The sequence below is a fragment of the Cydia fagiglandana genome, chromosome 25 (genome assembly GCF_963556715.1).
Source record: "Cydia fagiglandana chromosome 25, ilCydFagi1.1, whole genome shotgun sequence".
NCBI classification, from domain to species: Eukaryota; Metazoa; Arthropoda; class Insecta; order Lepidoptera; family Tortricidae; genus Cydia; species Cydia fagiglandana.
The window spans coordinates 6,096,840-6,119,173 of record NC_085956.1 but is presented as its reverse complement, the minus strand read 5'-3'; the positions used below and the strand labels follow the sequence as shown (position 1 = coordinate 6,119,173).

Genomic DNA, 22,334 nt, shown 5'->3' with positions numbered 1-22,334 from the left:
TTAGCACAGTAGGAGCGCTGCGACAGCACAGAATAAATAATATAGGTAGTACTACAACCGTATAGAAAGGACACCTACAAAACCTAAGTTTGACAGCGATTCAGGAACAAATCATGCTATCCCTTTCTACTGAATGTCACTATATCTTTATGATTTCTTTTTTATTTTGGCTATTAAGGGTTGTCGAAATTCATGTCTTTATCTTATCTGTGGTCGTGCACGCAAAAGGACGTCAAGTGGTGCCACCTTGCCCAAAAGGAGGAGTGTATTCCCACGTACTGGCGACAGTATCTCGCTTGCGTGATAGACTACTAGGTAGACTAGGTACCCATCCCTCTCATATAAATAAAGTTATACATATAAAGAGCTCGGTACCTACCCATCGTTTGATTTGTGCGAGAGGCAATTAGCGTGACTCGCGCCTGAGTCGCGCCATAGTACATTGTGCTAGCCTCGCGCCTCGCCGTTCTCTGGACGAGCTTGATTCGGAACGGGTGTTATTGCTTTGCGTGTTTTGAAAACTACCTATATGATTGCATTAAAAAAATAAAACACAGTAAACCTTTTTTTTTCTTCAGAGTTTAGGTCATTTGGATTTTTTAAACTATACTGCAAAACGTAATTCAAGACCAAACAAAGTAAGAAAATGTTGCCACTTTTTACTAGCGCGTCTTGTATTTATGTAAAAATAAGTAAATAAAAGTACTCTTTTAAATCGTAGGAGTAAAATTACTAATAAATATAAATTATCTTAGCGTGATTATCAGTGTTCGGCAAACTTGGTGCCACGCGGGGTATAATGACCTGACCTGACCTGAAATGAGAGTCGGGCCTTCAATATTGAGAGGAAAGGGGCGGCCGCTTCTCCATAGTTACGTAGATCCCATTTTCCTCATTATGGAAAACATTTGTAGGTATGCCACTACGTTTGACTTTTTTCGAATTTTTGATTATTGTAAAAATTAGGAGCGAAAAACAGATTTCATATAAATAGCTAAATGCTCCAAACTTTTATAATAACTAAAAATTCGAAAAGAAAATTAATCGTAGGGTCATATAGTTGTGGTTGATATACAAAAAAATCGTAATCGAAGCCGTTCATACATACGGTTTGAGCGCATTGTATGAATGACCTTGATATGCCGCTCGCTCTTTTGCGTCACACCCCGGACACTGGCGTTAAAATGTATGAAACAAACGCGTTCCTACGCACAGACTGTGTGCGTAGGTAAGCTCGTGTAGGTAAACGCGTACCATGCTTGTGTGAGTGAGATAAGACGTGCGAGGGTTCTCGCCAGTTTGTTGTCAAGTTCGATGACCTCAATTACTCAAAACTCATTGCGCGAATTAGGAAGAAATAAGAATCGTATTATGTTGTAAGGTGGGTATCTAAGCTCAATTTATACAATAGTTTCCTATTTTGAATCAGTATAAACAAATTAACGAAAATTTTGTAAGGAAATTCAGGCCACCAACATATTACGTAAGTTGTAAACATGTTTTTTGTTCATATAGGTATTGTACTGGCTTCAGTGTGATCTGATAGGTTTTGTAAATATTTGTTTAATATTTGAATATTTTACGTGGCCTCCGCTCTGCGCACCGCGTCGTCGCGTCCTTGCCAGCCGGTAACGCTACGTCTTACGTAGGCGAACAACGCGCGAACGCGGCGCGGCGCGGCGCGGCGAAATCAATCCTTTGATGCCCATAGAAGTGGCCTACGTAAGCGATCTCGTTGCGAACGCGGTGCGGCGCGATTTGCACGCGAATGTCAGGCGGCGCGGCGCGGCGGCGGCCGCTTTCGCCGCGCCGCGCCGCGCCGCGTTCGCGCGTTGTTCGCCTACGTAAGACGTAGCGTAACTGTGAGGTAACCGAGAGCGGGTGGGCGGCACTTTCAACGGGAGGCAGGGAGTGTCCATACTGTACGTTAGTACTCTTTATTATACTGTGTTTGCGTCCAGGGGTGACGGGGCCGATTTTTGAATTTCGATCGCTTGATTTCGTCACTCGAAAGTCTGTGGAAAACAGTGAAATACAAATTTTTGAAATACGAGAGATAGAAATTTGGAATCGAGTGGTAATGACCACTCGTTTTCAATTCTATTAGTAGAATTTAAATGCCTAGTAGTGGAGACATTATTGAACGAAATACACGAAATCGAGTGGTAAGTGGCCCCCAGTCCGCGGGGTAACACTTCATTAGCTTATTAAGTTACTAATGAAAATATCCAAAACCGAGTTAAAGATTATTGTCAATTTTATTGACTGGGGCACAGCGAATTTCAACAAAATATTTCTAACATTTTTTACCTTCAATAGAAACTAGACATGTGCGCCGCGCCGCCGCCGCCGACGATTTTTCCACGCCGCCGCCGATAAATTTGACCGGCGTATAATCGGCGTGGAAAATTTGGATAACTATCGTGTCTTATTGCATGTTGCGTAGTTAGTAGATATTAGTGTCAGAGGTAGAATTTAAAGAACCTTAAAAAAATTTCGCTTATAATTTGCCAGTGAAACAAATTAGTATCATTTTTGTCGTTGCGGTGTTAGCTGTGATAACGATTTAGCATTAATTTAAACAAGACCTAGTTTCTGGATCACAGGTTATTTGATAAGTACCTGTTTTTACGCACAATTTTTTTATACAACGCATTTTGTTTTACATTCCCTAAAGTCAAGAAAATAGCAGGGTCATATCCTAGGACATAAACATGCTATTTTCTACTTAGAATGATGATGTGGAGAATTATGGTCATCATATATGATATATTATAATATATCATGGCAGTGGCACTTACACGCTGCAAGTGCCATGCGACACGGGATGAGCGAATCAGCCTGCCGGAGACGTTTACTTTGGAAAACGACGATATCTTTATTCTAACATACATTTCTGATAAACTTCAGTTCAGACAAATGTAAAGTATAGGGATGTAACGATACCGATACCGATACGATATATCGGCCGATATAACCGGCAGACCGATATATCGGCATCGCCGATTTAAATTCAGCCGATATTACAGTTTGAAAACCGTGCGAAACGAATGACGCTGCTAATAATTTGAATACACTTTGTTTCCATAACAAATAACCCTCCTTTTGTGTTGCCGTAGTCGGGTAAAAACTACCTAAAGTGAACTATAATTACTGATTTGGATTTACTTTTGCATTGATTGCTTGGTCGTTACCTAAATAAATGTTTTCTTTGATTTTGATTTGGCATTTTTATTTATTAGTTTACAGTTTTTCACCGTTCACAAAATCGAGTGTCTATTAATACATAAGTATGTATGTTTTATGCATAATAAGTATATAATTCCTTATTTGGTATATATATTAGCTAACTACTGTGCCATTGATATCGGTATCTGTATCGGTATCGCCGATTATTTACTTAAAAAATCGGTATCGGTATCGTAGGTACGCTTACGAAGTCATTATCTCCCTTAAAATGTAGCGTTTTAAATTGTCCTTATTAAGTTTGTATTTAAACATACCGTTGGTAACTGTTACGTTCGTTTTACCCTTTGGGTACGGAACCCTAAAAAAAGCAAAACATGTTAATGTCAGGTTCTATGTGATTCTATTTCTTAAAAATAAACACAAATTATATTCCTATAAGTAAATTGATAAAACATTGAGATACTTAAATAAAAAAACAACAAAAAGTTAAGAGAGGACATTATGTTTATTTTTGATAACCAAAGATAACCGTGGAGTAGACAACCTGCTATTTAATAAATTTTCCTCAAAATCCCTTTTAAGCATGTGATTACATTATTTGGGTTATAAGCTCGCTCGGTGAATACATTGGACAGGGTGCTGTTGCGGCTGCCGCGCTGTGCCGCGACGCTTTGCAAAGTCTGCATCAGCCGCCACAGTCACAGCCTCCTGAGCGTAGTAGCGAGGAGGTGGGACAGTGGCCTAGTCAGGAACTGGGCCTCGCTTCACAGACGCACAGCAGTTGTCCATGCCCAAGTCAGCGAGCGAATGATCACCCCACACGATGAGTCGCGATATGCAACAGTCTCAAAAGCAGAAATACAGACCTCTCACATCCTTCCACAAGAAGGGTGTCGAATGATTTACCTACCTATTACTCACTTCACTTAAGTTTAGGCACTAATATAGTTGTTTAAGCATTTTCATGTTACTAACAAACTATGGACACATTATGGACACATATTCGTCTGAAATAAATGCGTTTTTCTTTGTATAAAATCTCGGATATAAAATGGCCGTCGAGTATTAATCCTCTGTGCAATTTAATTATGTGCCCAGGCTACATATGCAATTTTATCACAGTGCAACAGCTGCTCGCCATTACATACAACTAGAATTTTAAAATGAATTATACCTTATTTCTGAATTAAGTGAAGTACTAGTTGTTACTCCACCGCAATACTATGTCACAGATCATATAGGTAATACTAGTACTATGTTTACCTTTTCATGCAGCATGCAGCAAGCATAACCAACTCTACGATCTAGGACCTTAGGTGCGAGGATCACATACACAGATTATTCAGACCTTAATTACCAATAATTCGCCTCATAAATAAATGTAATGAGATCTGTCAAAACGATATACTTACATTGCAAGTTGCAGTTGGTTAACAGTCGCATCACGGGTCGATAGCGAAATTAAATGTTAAAATCATCAATTATATTATAATCATCTTTATTTGTGTTAATTGTGTTGCAAAATTTTTATTTTAGATTTTGAATCAAATGATGACTTCTTAGATTTACAAAAATCGTGAATCTTAACTTGAAATAATTTTCTCATCAAAAAATCAAGATGAGTTGCATCGTAGGAACTTGATTACAAATTTGATTAATAATACCGAAATTCCTGATGATTAGGAATTTCGGTATTATTAATCAAATTTGTAATCAAGTTCCTCTCATGAATGAAGTCGATTCTATTATTAAACAAAGTAAGCAGTCGATCGACTAATTGTAACAAGAAATCAGTAGGCGATTTTAACGTCGGTGTAAGCATATTGCTGTATGTTTTGTTAATCAATAATAATTCCCTTTTATCTAATAAATCAACTTCATTCTTGAGCAATAATTGTTTACAGATTGAGCAATCAAATTTTTCAACGCACACCTTGCCCAACCAACCTGCAAAATATACAACCGAACATGTTTCCAAAGTTATTTCGTTCGTGGATCCTGGTATGTTTTCAGAGGCTACTATTTCTGAAACAGAAATGGTAGCTCCTGAATTAGAAGGACCAGCAATAGCTTCTTCGCTTTCATTATGGTGTGTTGAAATTGAAGACGCTATTTCTGACCCTTCAAGTCGTTGTGTATTCGGTTGGTTGGTGGTTGACAAAAATGTGTCATTATCTGATTCGCAATTTGTATTTTCTAATTTAATTAAATTGTTCAGTAAATTTGATCGGAACATAGCTCTTAAACTTTTTGATGTTGGATTTCGATTACACCCACCTCTAATTCTGTAAATTCCGAACAAATTTTCGATCACGTCTTGATTTAATCTATTGGTCATTAAAAAATTTACCTCGGTGCCCTCAGAAAATTCTTCGGCGGAGAACTGAAGAACGGCATTAATTGTTTGCTGCATACCCTCGAAGCAAGGGGGGGTTGTCAATTTAATTGAATTATTTTTTCCAATCATCTTTTTTTTCAAATCGGCGAATATTTTTTTCCCTTCAATTAAGATTTCGTATACACGTGATTTTTTATTGTTAGTTAAAGCGCATTTGTATGGATTTTTATCGAATTTATTTTTTGAATTTAATGAATCAAATAAATCATTGACATGCATTACAAAATCAGCTGTGGTGTTTGCCGTGTCGCTTTTCAGTTCTCCGCTATCTATTGCCGTGATTATCGCTGCACCGACCGAGTGACTCAGAACTTGAGTCGCAAGTTTAACTTTCATCTTTTGAAAGTTATTCGGTTTAAGATGCACCGGGGTTAATTTTCTTAATGATTTACTTTTATTATTTTTATCAATATTGTACACCTCAATTATATCTTTAAATGAAATTTCATTTCCATTTAAATCAAAATTATTGTCAATCAAATTATTTCTTATATTTTTAATCAAATGAGGCACATCATTAATTGCAAAAATCTTGTGATCATCAATAAAAAAGAAAGGATCGTCTTTAGTTGCCCCCAAAGTTTTAATTGCCTTTACGTTTGTGGTGGCTTGGTCACACACCACGACTTTTGGCAACAGCCCACATTGAAACAATTTATTAATTACAGATCTAATCAAATTAATCAAAATATCAGCAGCAACGGGTTTGTTCGAGAGAAAATATGCCAGAGGGATTTTCCATTTAGTGTAAATTCCTCTGGCAACAAACACCAGTGCATGCTGGGCAACTTTGGGGGAACGGTCACCTTTACCAAAATCTTCAAAACCTTCAATCATATCAAATTTCATTGTATAATCTAAATCAACCTTAATGCTCATTTCATCGAAACATACAGTGCATGCTTTGTCTTTAATTGATGAATCAGCAAACTTATTCCTAATATTTTCAAATATATCATCGTTTAGTCCGGGTAAACAATCGGTGGCTTGTAACCAGTTCTGGATGGTGGTCGGAGCAGCTAGTACTACACCTTGGTTTCTCAAATGATTATATGCGGCTGGGGATTTGTAAAAAAGTGACATACAAAATTTTTTTTCGGCCTCTGTCCACTGTTGCTTATTACTTTTTCTTAACTGCATCTGCGTCAACACCTTCGATGCATCACTTTTAAACTTAGTAGTACTTAAATTTATGAATTTCTTATTCAGGATTTTTTTCTGCAATCTTCTATACTTCATTCTTTCCTTCTTCAACATTTTTTTCGTATCTTCAATAACAGTTTTTAATCTTTTACAATTCGGTGTGTCGCTATCGGCTGGTCGCTTGCGTTTTTTCGGTGTCGTAAATAATTCTGTGTCATATAAATCGCCTTCCTCCTCATTTTCTTCACGTTTTTTAACACCAGGGTAAACTTTTTTTGGTGTTAATACTTTAAATTCTGTCGGTTCTTGACCTAGAAAAAGAAAATAGGTAGGTACATAATATTGTAACGAACCGCGATAGTTATTCATGAAATATAACTGTGGAAATGGGTCAAATCAATGGGATTAAGTTTTTCTTTAAACATTTTTAATGTCTGACTTTGGCCATAATTCAATTTAAATGGAAATATATGAGTGCCTATCTTCAAGTGATACTTTTTAGAATGAGGAATACTTATATGAGCTAAAAAATACATAAAGTTTTCATTTAATGTGCAAAAATCAGTTTATTTGTATGAAAAGGTAAAACAATTAATTTAAAAATGAATTCCTTGTCCCTAAATTATACAAAACCGATATATAACTTGACCTAGTTGCTAAGAGCATGAAGAAATATAGCACAGATTGGACCTGGGGACCCGACCGTTTCCCCTCTCTCCTCCTTTTTGGTACACGGTACGATCTCGTTGCTACCAGGCCAAACAGCACATTATTTGGCAACAAAGGTATGCAAGGCATCTAACACAACCAATAAAACCTCCATGAACTTAATGGGAGACATATTTTATTAAGTTTTGACAGTATCCAGTACTTACTTATTAACGTCAATTAAGGCACCAGTGTTGGGTTGCCTATAATTATATGCCCAGTGCCCACTTCGATTAACAATGAAACTATTTTTCCATGAATTTACTAGTAAACCCCTATCCGTTAGTATGCGATTCATTAATGGACGCACCATGGCCCAAATCGGGACAAGGTTCTTTTCAATGATGTACCTACTAAATAGTAAGCCGAGGGCCTACCGTGTACACTGAAGTTCCCAAATTTCGGGTATCTTTTTTCACATCACCAAAGACACTGAATAATCATAGGTATGGTAACATTCCATTTCTAACCGCAGCTGCACTACCAGTAGGTACTGAACGCGTCGCTGTCATTGTCAATTTCCATAGTAAAATGAACAGTAGTGCAGCTGTCGTTGGAAATAGATTGTCACCTGTAATCACAATAATCACATACCCTCTGATGTTGATGCAACTGGTGAGTCTGGGAAGTTCTCTGTCGATTGATCTGCTTTGTAATGGACAGGTACGGCTAACTTATTCAATCTTTTACGTATACCATCTTCCTTTTGAATGAACCGCTTTTCGAAATGATCAATGCAGATATATTTGCGTCGAAGAGCATTTCGAGACAAGTGGGCAATGGTCATGTTACCTGAAATTTATGAAATGTATATTATTTTTAACAAATTTATAAAAAAAAATTTGTCAAAAATTATTTGTTTTTCATCAATTAATGCAGTTATTATTTTTAAATAATTAAATACTTTCGCAAACTCGTTGATTTAGTGTATCACCACACGTTGCAAGTTATCTACTTTTCGCACTTGTATTGTAATTATTTTACGGATTCGTGCTGGCGTTTCATAATTTGCCTAGGAATATCACTCCTTGAGGTTTGCATGATATGGCTTAGTGTTCGCTATTAGGCAGATCACGAAATGGCGGCCTTTCATGATCTGCCTAGGAATATCTCGATATGCCCGATTTTACGATCTGCCGTCGGCATATACACGGTGGCTAAAAATAACTGCATTCGATTTATACGGAGTCACAGTATAATAAAGAGTACTAACGTACAGTATGGACACTCCCTGCCTCCCGTTGAAAGTGCCGCCCACCCGCTCTCGATTACCTCACAGTTACGGCTCGGCCACGACATCGAGCGACTTGCGACGGCGGGAGCGATAACCATAGGTTGGAGCGTGACACAGCGATCGGACCTTTCGCTCCAACCTATGGTTATCGTAATCGCTCCCGCCGTCGCAAGTCGCTCGATGTCGTGGCCGAGCCGTTACCGGCTGGCAAGGACGCGACGAGCGACGACGCGGTGCGCAGAGCGGAGGCCACGTAAAATATTCAAATATTAAATAAATATTTACAAAACCTATCAGATCACACTGAAAACAACACAATATGAACAAAAAATCATGTTTTCAACTTACGTAATATTTTGGTGGCCTGAATTTCCTTACAAAAATTTTCTTAGGTACTTCGTTTATTTATACTGATTCAAAATAGGTACCTAACTATTGTATATATCGAGCTTAGATACCCACCTTACAGCATAATACGATTCTTATTTTTTCATAATTCGCGCAATGAGTTTTGAGTCATTGAGGTCATCGAACTTGACAACAAAATGGCGAGAACCCTAGCACGTCTATCTCACTCACACAAGCATGGTACGCGTTCACCTACACGAGCTTAGGCTGTGTGCGTAGGAACGCGTTTGTTTCATACATTTGTTCGCCAGTGTCCGAGGTGTGACGGAGTATATAGTACAGTCATTATAGATTTTGACCCGTGAATAATTAGTTCTTGGATTTTTTTTTCGTAAGTCCCTCGGGTGGGTCACTGGGAGTGTAAATTCAAAAAGTAGGCTTAATCAGGCTCCTGCGTATATTCAAAAAATGGTTTTTTTCCAAAAAAACGGTTTTTCTTCAATAACTCGGCTATTTTTGATTTTACAGTAAACCCGTAAGGACAAAAACTGTAGGAAATTTGATTCTCTACAAGTTAGTCCAGTCATTATATCCAAAAAACCGACCCTTCCCGTGAATAATCAGTTCTTGGATTTTTTTTTCGTACGTCCCTCGGGGGAATCACTGGGAGTGTGAATTCAAAAAGTAAACTGAATCAGGGTCCTGTGTATATTTCAAAAACGGTTTTTCTTGAATAACTCGGTCATTTTTGATTTTACAGTAAAACCGTGAGGACAAAAATTTTAGAAAATTTGATTCTCTACAAGTTTGGTCCTCACAATTTTTCTTCTAGGATCGATAGTTTGGAAATAAAATTTGAAAAAAGCGACAAATTCAAAATATTTTCAACACCTCGTTTATTTTCAACTTTACGACATAAATGAAGAGGACTAAACTTGTAGAGAATCAAATTCTGAACAATTTTGGTTCCCACCTTCTTTCCCCCAAAATCGATATTTTAGAAATTAAACCTGAAAAACGCGACAAATTCAAAATATTATCATTATCTCCTATGTTTCACGCTTTACGGCATAAATGAAGGGAAACAAAGTTGTAGAGAATCAAATTCTGAACAATTTTTGTCCTCACGGTTTTACTGTAAAATCAAAAATGACCGAGTTATTCAAGAAAAACCGTTTTTCGAATATACACAGGACCCTGATTCAGTCTACTTTTTGAATTTACACTCCCAGTGATTCCCCCGAGGGACGTACGAAAAAAAAATCCAAGAACTGATTATTCACGGGAAGGGTCGGTTTTTTGGATATAATGACTGGACTAACTTGTAGAGAATCAAATTTCCTACAATTTTTGTCCTTACGGTTTTACTGTAAAATCAAAAATGGCCCGGTTATTGAAGAAAAACCGTTTTTTTTGGAAAAAAACCATTTTTCGAATATACGCAGGAGCCTGATTAAGCCTACTTTTTGAATTTACACTCTCAGTGACCCCCCCGAGGGACCTACGAAAAAAAAATCCAAGAACTAATTATTCACGGGTAGGGTCGGTTTTTTGGATATAATGACTGTACTAATACCACTTTCTTAGGAGGTCACTTTCGAGTTAGGTCACTTTCTGAAATCGTCACTTGCTTAGGACGTCACATTCTGAGTTAGTCACTTTCTGAGGTCGTCATATTCTGAGCACGTCACTTTCTGAGAACACCACTTTCTGAGGACGTCACTTTTTGAGTACCTACGTCACTTTTTTTCGTAGTAAGATTTAAGCACGAACAATAAATAATCATGTTAGCTGTAGTAAGGCATAAGGCCACTTTTATGTATGACATACAGGGTGACATATCGATGTTGCTACACGGATTTTTGACATTTGTGGCAGCTGGTGCAGTTTGTGTCCAAACTAGAGATGCCCCGAATAGAGAATTTGGCCGAATACCGAATATTCGGCTCCACTCTCGGCCGAATACCGAATATTCGGCGACCGAATATTCGGCGACCGAATATTCGGCATGACAAGCGAACATTTTGAGTCACAATTATTATGAAAACTGTTCTCCAACAAAGCACAACGTTTGCTTAGATATATTTTTATATCTAACAGAATTAATGAATGTAGTTAAGAATCAAAACAAATTAGACCCATGATAAAAATAACATATTTTGTAATCAACAAATGCTCAAAAACGTGCCTTTATATTTAGTTACTTTCCAAAAGTAGGTACCTACATTTTTAATATTAAATATACTTCGTTTTTGGTTATATTTTTTCTTTTTAGGTAGGTGCAACAGATATTCCGTACTCGGCCGAATACTGAATATTCGGCAAAGTGGCCGAATAGGCCGAATACCGAATAGTTGCCGAATATTCGTGACATCTCTAAGTCCAAACGGTACCTTAAGAGTGCTTAAGACATTTTCCCGTTATCGTCTAATAGATCCGTATTTCCCTTCAATTAACCACTGAAAATAAACATCCTGATCCAAGGTATATGTCATACATAAAAACAACCGTATGCCGTACAGCTGATTGCTGGTAATTCCACTGTTCGTGCAGGTATACATACGTACATACATACATTAATACAGAGCGGGTTCTCCTGATACAGGTAGGTATACATATACTTACAAGGAGGACTCAAGTGTAATTGTATTCAAATTGTACTGTTTAACACAGCAAACATTTTTTAATTTTCATTTTACATACGCTTAAATCTTAGTAGGAAGAAAGTGACGTACTCAGAAATTGACGTCCTCAGAAAGAGGCGTTAGGGGTCATCCATTAATTACGTCACACGTTTAGGGGGAGGGAGGGGGTCAAGAAAATGTGACATTGTGACATGGGGGAGGGGGGAGACACAAACTTTGTGACGTCACTTTAACTTCATCAGTAACCGAAATTTTTTTTTAAATTATTTTATTCGCTGTACATTTAAATAACAAGTTTTTAAAACGATAATCGTTTTTATTCTTTTAATTTTCTTTCCTAAGGGGTCATCCATTAATTACGTCACACGAATTTCTAGGTTTTTTGACCCCTCCCCCCCTCCTTGTCACACTTGGTCACATTTGGCAAACCCCTCCACCCTAGTGTGACGTAACATTTTTTCTACGAAATCGCCAAATCGAATTAAGTAAGTACCTAAGTATTATTAATATTTTATCAATATATTTTTGACGATATAAAATATTAGTAATTTTATAACCCAAAACTGCTTAGGAAAGATAATTAAACGAATAAAAACGATGATCGTTTTAAAAACTTGTTATTTAAATGTTTTTTTTTTTTTTTATGAATGGGCTTACTCATAGCCACAGACTAGCCGAGGCGTAGACGTGGCCTACGATGGAGCGAGCTCGCCCAGAAGGTGCCTGTTCACTCTTGATTTGAAGGTTGCCGGGTTATAAGAACACGGAAATATAGACGCCGGCAGGGAATTCCATTCCTTGGCAGTGCGCATAAGGAAAGTAGAAGCAAAGCGCTTCGTGCGAATTGGTGGAATATCAACCATGTAAGGATGGAAACCGGCCGTGCGTCTAAAAGTCCGATGGTAGAATGGGGACGGTGGAATAAGCTCGTGTAGCTCTTGGGCACACTCCCCGAAGTGCAGCCTGTAGAATACCGACAGGCTGGCGACTTTCCGCCGATGGGCCAAAGACTGAAGCTTAGCCGTTAGCTTCTTGTCGCCAATCATCCTCCTGGCTCTGCGCTCCAGTGAGTCCAAAGCGGCGAGTTGGTATTTAGCTGAGCCATCCCACAGGTGGCTGCAATACTCCATACACGACCGGACTTGAGCTTTGTAAAGTGTTAGAAGCTGTCCAGGTGTGAAGTATCGCTTCACCTTATTTAGGACGCCCAGCTTTCTGGCCGCAGTTTGTGCTTTAGACTCAATGAAGCTGCCGAAGCTGAGGACTGAACTCAGCTCCATGCCGAGGAATTCCAGGCTGTCGGCAATAGGTACAGATGCACCCCGGAAAGAAGGAGTCAGGTCGAATGGACTCCGTTTTGCGGAAAATAGACACGCGAAAATAGTATACAGCGAATAAAATAATTTCAATAAATGTTCGGTTACTGATGAAGTTAAAGTGACGTCACAAAGTTTGTGTCTCCCCCCTCCCCATGTCACAATATGTCACATTTTCTTTACCCCCTCCCTCCCCCTAAACGTGTGATGTAATTAATGGATGACCCCTAAGCAGTTTTGGGTTATAAAATTACTAATATTTATATCGTCAAAAATATTTTGATAAAATATTAATAATACTTAGGAACTTACTTAATTCGATTTGGTGATTTCGTAGAAAAAATGTGACGTCACACTAGGGGGGAGGGGTTGGCCAAATGTGACAAGGGGGGGGGGTAAAAAAACCTAGAAATTCGTGTGACGTAATTAATGGATGACCCCTTATCAGCATGTGGCGTCCTAAAAAAGTGACGTTCTCAGAACGTGACCTAACTCGAAAGTGACCTCCTAAGAAAGTGACATTAATCCGCCTAAATCAAAAAATGTACCCTCTCATGGTAAATGGACCAACCAAAATGTATGAAACAGCCAAATTTTTTTCGCGATTTCGGGGTTGGTCCCACAGTGAAAGTTGCTCAGTATAATCCCAAAACCTCACTGGCAACAGGAATGCAGTTATTTTTTAGCCACCCTGTATATTTTATTCTTACATCATATTTAATATTGATTTAGAATAACTGTTATTTTTTTGGTAATGGTGATATTGAACAACCTATGTTATTTATTTGAACTTTATCTATCACACAATTAAGATATTTAAAAAAATACATATATTTGATAGAAACTTTTATCATCAACTCCAGGTACAGTTTATTTCCACAGACAATTAATATTCATCGAGACAATTCTAACAACTCCAAACACAATTAGGTTGCATTGTTATAACACAGAGTTCCATTAGCCAACTCCTGTCTCCATCATCAGATCAGCTCGATAGTATCATAATATTATTTACATTGTCATCCATCTTACATATGTATGCAAATTTTCAGCATCATTGGTAACCGGGAAGTGGGCCTAACTTGCAAGATTTGATTACAGACGTCTTTTTACACTACACAGACAGCAATGGGACAGTTGAAACTAAATAAAAGCTTGTATTAAAGATTTTACTACTTATGCTAGGCAAACCTTGTGTCAAATAGCAACAGAGATAGGAGTTATTAAATTACAAGATTTTTTTTTAACTGGTATATGTCAATATTAATATAAACCAATAAAAATATAATATGCCTATATTATATTAGTTATTTGCACATAACTGCTGGTACCCAAGCGGTAAGTAAGAGTGTGCAATTTTCAAACCGAAGATTGCAGGTTCAAACAAACTAGTATTATATGATCTGTGCCGGCTTGTACCACCTTGTACCAATGAGTTTTTTGGAATCTATGTAAGTGGCTCTTCGTTGAAGGACTCATATTATAATCGTATATTTATTCATAAGCGCTGGTGGCCTAGCGGTGAGAGCGTGCGACTTGCAATCTGGAGGTCGCGGGTTCAAACCCCGGCTCGTACCAATGAGTTTTTCGGAACTTAAGCACAGAATAAATAATAGTACTACCATACAGAAAGGAAACTTCCTACAAAACCGAAGTTTGACAGCGGTTCAGGGTCGAATCATGCTATCCCTTTCTAATATATGACACTATCCCTTTCGGCTATTTAGGGTTGTCAAAATTCAAGTGATTATCTTATCTGTGTGTTATCTGTCGTGCACGCAGAAGGTAGTCAAGTGGTGCCAACCCTAATAATTGCTCGGAGCAATGCTGAGCCGAGCGGAGCCGAGTTTGACCGATCTCAGGAGTTTCGCACCCCTGACTTAAGTACGAAATATCATTTGATATTTACCAGTCGCTTTTCGGTGAAGGAAAACATCGTGAGGAAACCGGACTAATCCCAATAAGGCCTAGTTTACCCTCTGGGTTGGAAGGTCAGATGGCAGTCGCTTTCGTAAAAATTAGTGCCTACGTTAAATCATGGGATTAGTTGACAAGCGGACCCCAGGCTCTCATGAGCCGTGGCGAAATGCCGGGATGACGCGAGGAAGAAGAAGATTTATTCATAAAACATAATATATTACATGTCAAATAAAGTACATAAACAATTTTTTACTACAAAATCAACTACATTATGAGAATCAGACTAATCCCAATAAAGCCTAGTTTCCCTTCTGGATTGGCAAATCAGTAGGAAGTCACTTTCATCAAAACTAGTAAGTACCTATGCCAATAGATGGAATTAGTTGCCAAATGTACATAATATCCACATAAAGCCGCTACATCAAATTTTATTTTTAAAATATGTAATATTTAAATTTAACAGTAAAGGTTTGATGCTTGTTAAACTATGTATGTATTTGGAAAACATGATTTCCTAAACATCTATTCATGTGTTGAACTATGTTTCATACTTAAAGTCAAACTGCTCATAATTCAACTACTTACTTGATATTTTCCAAGACAAAAGAAAAATTTCAAAATGTAATGGACTAGAACACCTTTTAATTGGCATCTACACAACAATACACAATACTAACATTATTTGTCTCTGTATCTCTGTAGTATTTATTACCTGTTACACAATAAATTATAATACATATTTCCATTTTTCCATACTTGTGGTCCATAAAATAACTGAAGTATTATATACCTATCTACTTAGGTACTGTACCTAGATATATATGTACCTGTATATATTAATATCATTCAGCCACCCAGTCTGGCCTAATGGGTAGTGACCCTGCCTATGAAGCTGATGGTACTAGGTTCAAATCCCGGTAAGGGCATTTACTTGTGATAAAGCATATATTTGTTCCTGAGTTATGGTTGTTTTCTATTGTTTATTTATTTATTTATTAGACATCTATGTATCTAAATATTTATATATTTTATACATCAATGTCTGCATACCCTCAACACAAGCTTTTTAGAGCTTACCGTGTAGGGCTTAGTAAATTTGTGTAGAAATGTCCTATAATATTTATCTATACCTACATTATGTTATGATGTAAGTAATTCTGGATGGGTCAAAATGTTAGTGACAAAATATTACTGCATTAAACTTTATTCCCTAGTTTATTTTTTCATGAACTTTTACAGCTAGTGTTCTATCTGGGGCAAATTACTCTCCACCTCCACTGTGGCATCATATTTTACTACCTATGTGAATAGTAATCAGATCGGGCATATTCTGTCAAAATAACTGATATTGGGTTAGATAACAGTTGAAACGGTTCTCAATATATTTTTATTAAAACAATATCAGTTTAGGTACGTATATTCTATATCAATGACTAATATGTACTGACGTACTGTACGTTGTCAATACAGCGTAAAGGATGACTCACGTTAGACCGGGCCGTGTCCGAGCCGGAGCTTCGTTTATTATGGAAAGGATCACGCGATCACCGATCAGCCGTAATAAAAAATTACATGTCGGACGCCCAGGTCCAGGCACGGCCCGCTCTAGCGTGAGTCGTCCCTAAACTGTAAACACTTCTAAAACTAATTAGAATTGGTTGTAGGAAAGATAAATTTAAGAAAATAGTAAAAACTTACCACAATTGTCAATCCAAGTTTGCAATCGAGCACTGTCGCCAGTTGGGAAGTGGAACATCGGCTTCTGACCGATCATGGCCTTACATTGGTAATAGGAACACGTGGGTGGCATTGTTCTCCAGCAGCCGGCGTATACAAATCGTCGCGAATTTTCGAGAGTCCAAATCCAAGCCAGGTCGTCGTGATTGCAGTAATTGTCGGAGTCCTATTAATTGCCAGTCGCGTATATGGAACGTCCGTAAAAAGTCCGTTTGAAAGCCAAGTCGTTGTTTGAGATTAAGGGAAACTAGTAAATAAAAAATTAAGGTGCGCGTTCGACTCGGAAACCAGCAAGTTGAGCAAGTGAAAACTTGGATTCTGTTTACAAACAAAGTATTCACGCGTTTTGATAATGCAGTAGTGAAAGACATCGCGCTTTGCGTTTTTAATTTGTATTTTAACATCAGGTAGGCCTGATGAAAGTAGGCTTTAAAACACCCATTTAGATTATTTGTATTCACCGGTCACTTTTTTACATTTTGTGGTCATTTTCGTAATTTATAACTTATATGTAATTGTTTGAAATCAAACATCACATCATGTCTTACTACGAGAAACAAAACGCAGGATATATGGATGGAACGGAACGCACACACTCGTCCCGTTTTGATGATGTAGAACATACCGGAATCGTGGTGGCTCCATCTAGTGACGATATTCAATATTATTTGGCTAGCCTCATAACTGTCGCGTGCTGTTGCTCATGTCGTAGACGATCGTAATATAGTTGTAGAAAGTTGTATTTTATAACTTTCTAAAATAATGCATTGATTTCGTGTTTTTATTGATGCTTGTATTTAATTTATAATGTTTTTAATTAATGACACCACAGATGAAACTTAAATATCACTTAATCTGTAGGATAAATATTTCGTAATGGTCGATCGTGACATATAGCGCCATCTATGATATCGATTTGAAAATAATTATAAGCCCTTCGAGATGGGAGGGCATGCCATCAGATATATCGGAGCGGCCAAGGTGTTCACAATATCTGAACACGCACTCTAACGCCCTGACAATAGAGACGTGTTCAGATATTTGTGAGTGCCTTAGCCGCTCCGATATATCTGATGGCGACTGTACCTAGTACGACTATTATTTATCCTGTAGCTCTACTACCCGCAATCTCTGATACAGCTTATGTTCTCCATAGGTGAACTGTATATCCACGGAGTTCACAGCGAAGAAACATGGCGGCGAGAAAGGCGTGCCGTTCCGTATCCAGGTGGAGACCTACCTCGCCAGCGACGAGAACACGCGTCTGCACGCCGCTGCGTGCCAGATCAAGGTATATATACCTTATTTATTATATAGATTTAAACGATTTTATTTTGGGTTTTTGTTTCGAAAGTTTCCAAAAATATACGCTAATAAAAAGTTCTTAACTCTGAAGTTACATCAATACGAAATTATTGGTATCGTCTTGGGTCGTCCCATTCGTTTTTCGTCAAGTTCTTGAATTAGTCCTATTCTGCTTTCGTCACTCATGCTACATTCGTCACAATCGTCGGTGGCTTTCAATGTAGAATGAGTGACGAAAGCAGAATAGGACTAATTTAAGAACTTGACGAAAAACGAATGGGACGACCCAAGACGATACCAAATTATTAGGGTTCTGTTTTTAAAGCATAGTATAATAATAGGGGGTATTACTGCAATGTTCTGCCGCCAGAGTGCAGCACTAAGCTAGCTAGTAAACCAAAGAGTAAATATGACATTGATGCATCAAGGCGGTTTGTTAACAAGCGCCTACCGGGAAACGCGAAAATCGAAATTTAGTTATCTGCCCCTTTATCGCTGGAATATGTTAGATAACGAAATATCGATTTTCTTGTTTCGCGGTAGACCTCCAGTTTGTGATGGATACTGGTAGTGGCGCCCCCTACGCAGAGTTTTGCGTAATATTCCCTATTTTAGGCATATTCTGGTGCTAATATTTGTTTAACCTTCTCAAAGAATTTACTTGATAGCGCTTCTTCTATATTTAATACATACATACATACATCACTGGCTCAGTGACCCAAAGAGGATCTTGGCCTCTGACACAAGAGAGCGCCATTCTGCCCTATTCTGCGCACTTCACGCCAGTTGGATATTCCGAGGTCGGACAGGTCTTTTTGGGCTTCGTCACTCCAGCGGTATCTGGGACGCCCAGACGGACGTTTTCTATATTTAATATATTGTCATTATTAATTGACTATAAATTCTCAAAAAAATAAACGTGGCTGTCCATTAGAGAAGGGTCCGTATTCTTAATGTGCAATAAGGACCTTTCTATCAGAATTTCTGTTGGAACTTCAGAGGGAAAGGACCTTTGCACTTGAAGCATAAGGAGTTGAGGACCCTTCTGAGATGGAAAACCACAAATGGTTTTGTTTGGTTTCTAAGTTAAGACGGTCCCGAGAACTATAGTAAAAAAGTAAATCGGTATTTATTTATTTATTTATTTAAACTTTATTGCACAAAGTATATACAAAAATGTACAAATGGCGGACTTAATGCCAAATGGCATTCTCTACCAGTCAACCATAGACGGAAAAAACTGGACTGGACGGTATGGAAATAACTGAAATGTACGGTGTTGCCCGCAGGTGTTCAAACTGAAGGGGGCGGACCGCAAGCACAAGCAGGACCGCGAGAAGGTGATGCGGCGCCCGCGCTCCGACCTCGACAAGTACCAGCCGGGCTGCGAGGCCACCGTGCTCACCACGGTAATAGGCTAGATGACAAATATTCATTTACAGTACATATATGGTCCTATTTTCCCGCACTAGTGCGTAAAATAGCACTTTTCGTGAGATGTCAAAAGTTTAAAGGGCCATTATGTACTGTAAAACGTTGTACGATACACATGCGAGTAGGTAATTCGCAACTCGTGTCGATTTAAAAACTCCCTCCGGTCGTGTTTTAATTTATCACCACTCGTTCATACTTTGCGCACTTGTATTGTAAATAAGTATTTTGGTTATGTTATTTATTACTCATTAACATGCCAATTTCCGAGAAATTGGCCTTTCTTGTGTACCCTGCCGCGTCCCTAAAAGTGCCCTAAGTGCCCTAACGCTCGCTTTGCCGCCAGGGTTGCCAACTCCAATTTATTTTTACCCCTGAGCTCAACTTAAAAACCCCTAAAACTGTACTATTATTTTGGAAAACCCACTAAATAAAAAATAAAAGAAATTATTATAGATTTTCCAAATTTAGAACATTATTATGATTTTTAACCGGTTCAACATTTTAATGATCATACATATGAACGTTATACATAGATGATCAAGAAAATCTTGTCAGTAGAAAAAGGCGCGAAATTCAAATTTTCTATGAGATGATATCCCTTCGCGCCTAATTTTTTTCAAATTTGCCGCACTTTTCTACTGTAAAAAAAACCCTAAAAAAACCACTAAATATATTTAGCCCCAAAAAAACCCCTTGCTGGTTTATTTCCCCCTAAATTTAGTGGTAAAACCACTAAGTTGGCATCCCTGTTTGCCGCTCGCCGTACAGTGTTGACTTGACATTTGTAGTGATGTGACAGTAAATAAATTGTTACCGGTTTTATCCCGATATATCTAAATAAATAAATGTAATTAAATAAATATGTAAAAAATCAGTAACGCTGTTTTAATTGATGTTTTTAGGGTTCCGTACCCAAAGGGTAAAACGGGACCCTATTACTAAGACTTCGCTGTCCGTCCGTCCGTCTGTCACCAGGCTGTATCTCACGAACCGTGATAGCTAGACAGTTGAAATTTTCACAGATGATGTATTTCTGTTGCCGCTATAACAACAAATACTAAAAACAGAATAAAATAAAGATTTAAATGGGGCTCCCATACAACAAACGTGATTTTTGACCAAAGTTAAGCAACGTCGGGAGGGGTCAGTACTTGGATGGGTGACCGTTTTTTTTTTGCTTTTTTTTTGTTTTTGTTCTTTTGCATTATGGTACGGAACCCTCCGTGCGCGAGTCCGACTCGCACTTGCCCGGTTTTTGTTACAATAAAATCGAAGTAATGTAAACGGCCTTTCATCAAAAATAAAGTACTGTAAAAACACGTATGAACTTTACGGCTACATTTCATTTTAAAAAACGATGTACCTTGTTGACAGCTGTCAAACGACGCGCTGATGCCACCCCCCTCTCTGGTCACCTCTTCACCCCCGTATTCGCCGGAGCTGTGGTAAGTTGTTTTTATTTATTTATTTATTTATTTACATAAGGAGATCCAACAGCTAACTAAATGACAATGGAATCATAAATAGATATATAAAGCCAATTACAGGAACTCGCAAATAGATATGTAGTAAAAACATATACTTAAGTAACACGCATCACACACACACACACACATCGCACACATGAAAGAGATAAGACTCAAACCAAAACTAACAACATTCGCTTACATAATCAAAGCCTACTACCCGTGACAGGACACCAATTAAATAGCGTAAAAACAAAGAAAAAAAAAATAACTGAAAAACTAAGAACAAAATAAAGTGTTATGTTATAACTTAGATACTACATATACAAAGCACTCACTTACGAGATAAATAAAAAGTGCCTAATTGAAACACATTTCCGTTTTTTCTCCATTATAGGTGTTTTTCATCGAGACTTTATCCCGCTTTATGAAATGTCAAAACGATTTACTATACATTTTTTACGTGGTTTTGTACGAGAAATTTAAATCAACCAATAATGAATGTTGATCCTGGGGTAAGTACAGCAAGTGAAAATTGTAATTTTTTAGGGCTGTTTTCTTCAAACTTAGTTAAAACTAGGTTATTCAGGTCCAGATATTCAGTTTAGTTTCTGTTATATTTTTCAAAATAAATTTTAAACAAATAATCGAAATTTTCGTGTTTTATTAGATTTTTTACAAAGTCGCGTTCGGCGCTCGAGGTCACAAACTTGGATTGTTCAGTGGACCAACATCATATAAACAAGTCAAGCAAAAAATCAGAACTGTGATATACTGGGAATGGGAGCTAAATAACACAGCACGCAAGTATATTCGAGACTGATTTATTTTTCTGTTGTAGGTAGGCGCATAAATCTAACCCTACCCTTATTCAATACATTGCATCCTTCCCCCCTTACAAAAGAATTAACTTAACTGTACTACTTGACAATAGGTACCTAATCTAAGTGTCAATATGTATGTATGCCAATCCAGCATCCGTTGCTACTCGTAACATGATTAGTTAATTACTAGTACTAGTACCATACACACACTGGGCTAATTTTACTTATATGCTATTATTATTATATTCTAACTAAATACAGCATCTGTTTTACACGCTAAACTACTTTTCCGAAACAATACGGCTTTTATTATTTATTATAGGTAATGTAATAAAAGTTACCTTAGTGTTACTCAGTCGGCGATTACAAGCGATAATAAGTTTACATAATATGGCAACAAGAACTAAATTAGCATTACTTATTTAAAAACAATCTTCATTACATAACTAAACATGGGAATAATAACCGTCTAACTTACACCAATATTATGACTTAGTCTAAGGCGCCTTTAACACAATTCGATAAGGATCATAATCGTTTAGCTTGCCATTATACTAACATTGTATTTTTTTTTACTATGAATCTATTCAAACCCGTATCTTATCGGTGGACGACGAATGCGTTTCGGTCTTTGAATAGGTATATTTAATTCCGAAGTCGTGCTATT

At 37.6% G+C, this 22,334-nt stretch overlaps 1 protein-coding gene across 3 annotated transcripts in view; it reads left to right on the top strand.

Annotated features, from left to right (window-relative positions):
• LOC134677002 (transcription factor CP2-like protein 1) overlaps positions 1-22,334 on the top strand; it is a 93,929-nt gene that overhangs the window by 38,321 nt on the left and 33,274 nt on the right. For all 3 annotated transcript variants that reach the window (XM_063535393.1, XM_063535391.1, XM_063535390.1), the window contains 3 exons: positions 17,795-17,929; positions 19,233-19,352; positions 20,752-20,822. In XM_063535393.1, coding sequence (XP_063391463.1) covers positions 17,795-17,929; positions 19,233-19,352; positions 20,752-20,822 — 326 coding nt within the window. The remainder of the gene's footprint in view (positions 1-17,794; positions 17,930-19,232; positions 19,353-20,751; positions 20,823-22,334) is intronic.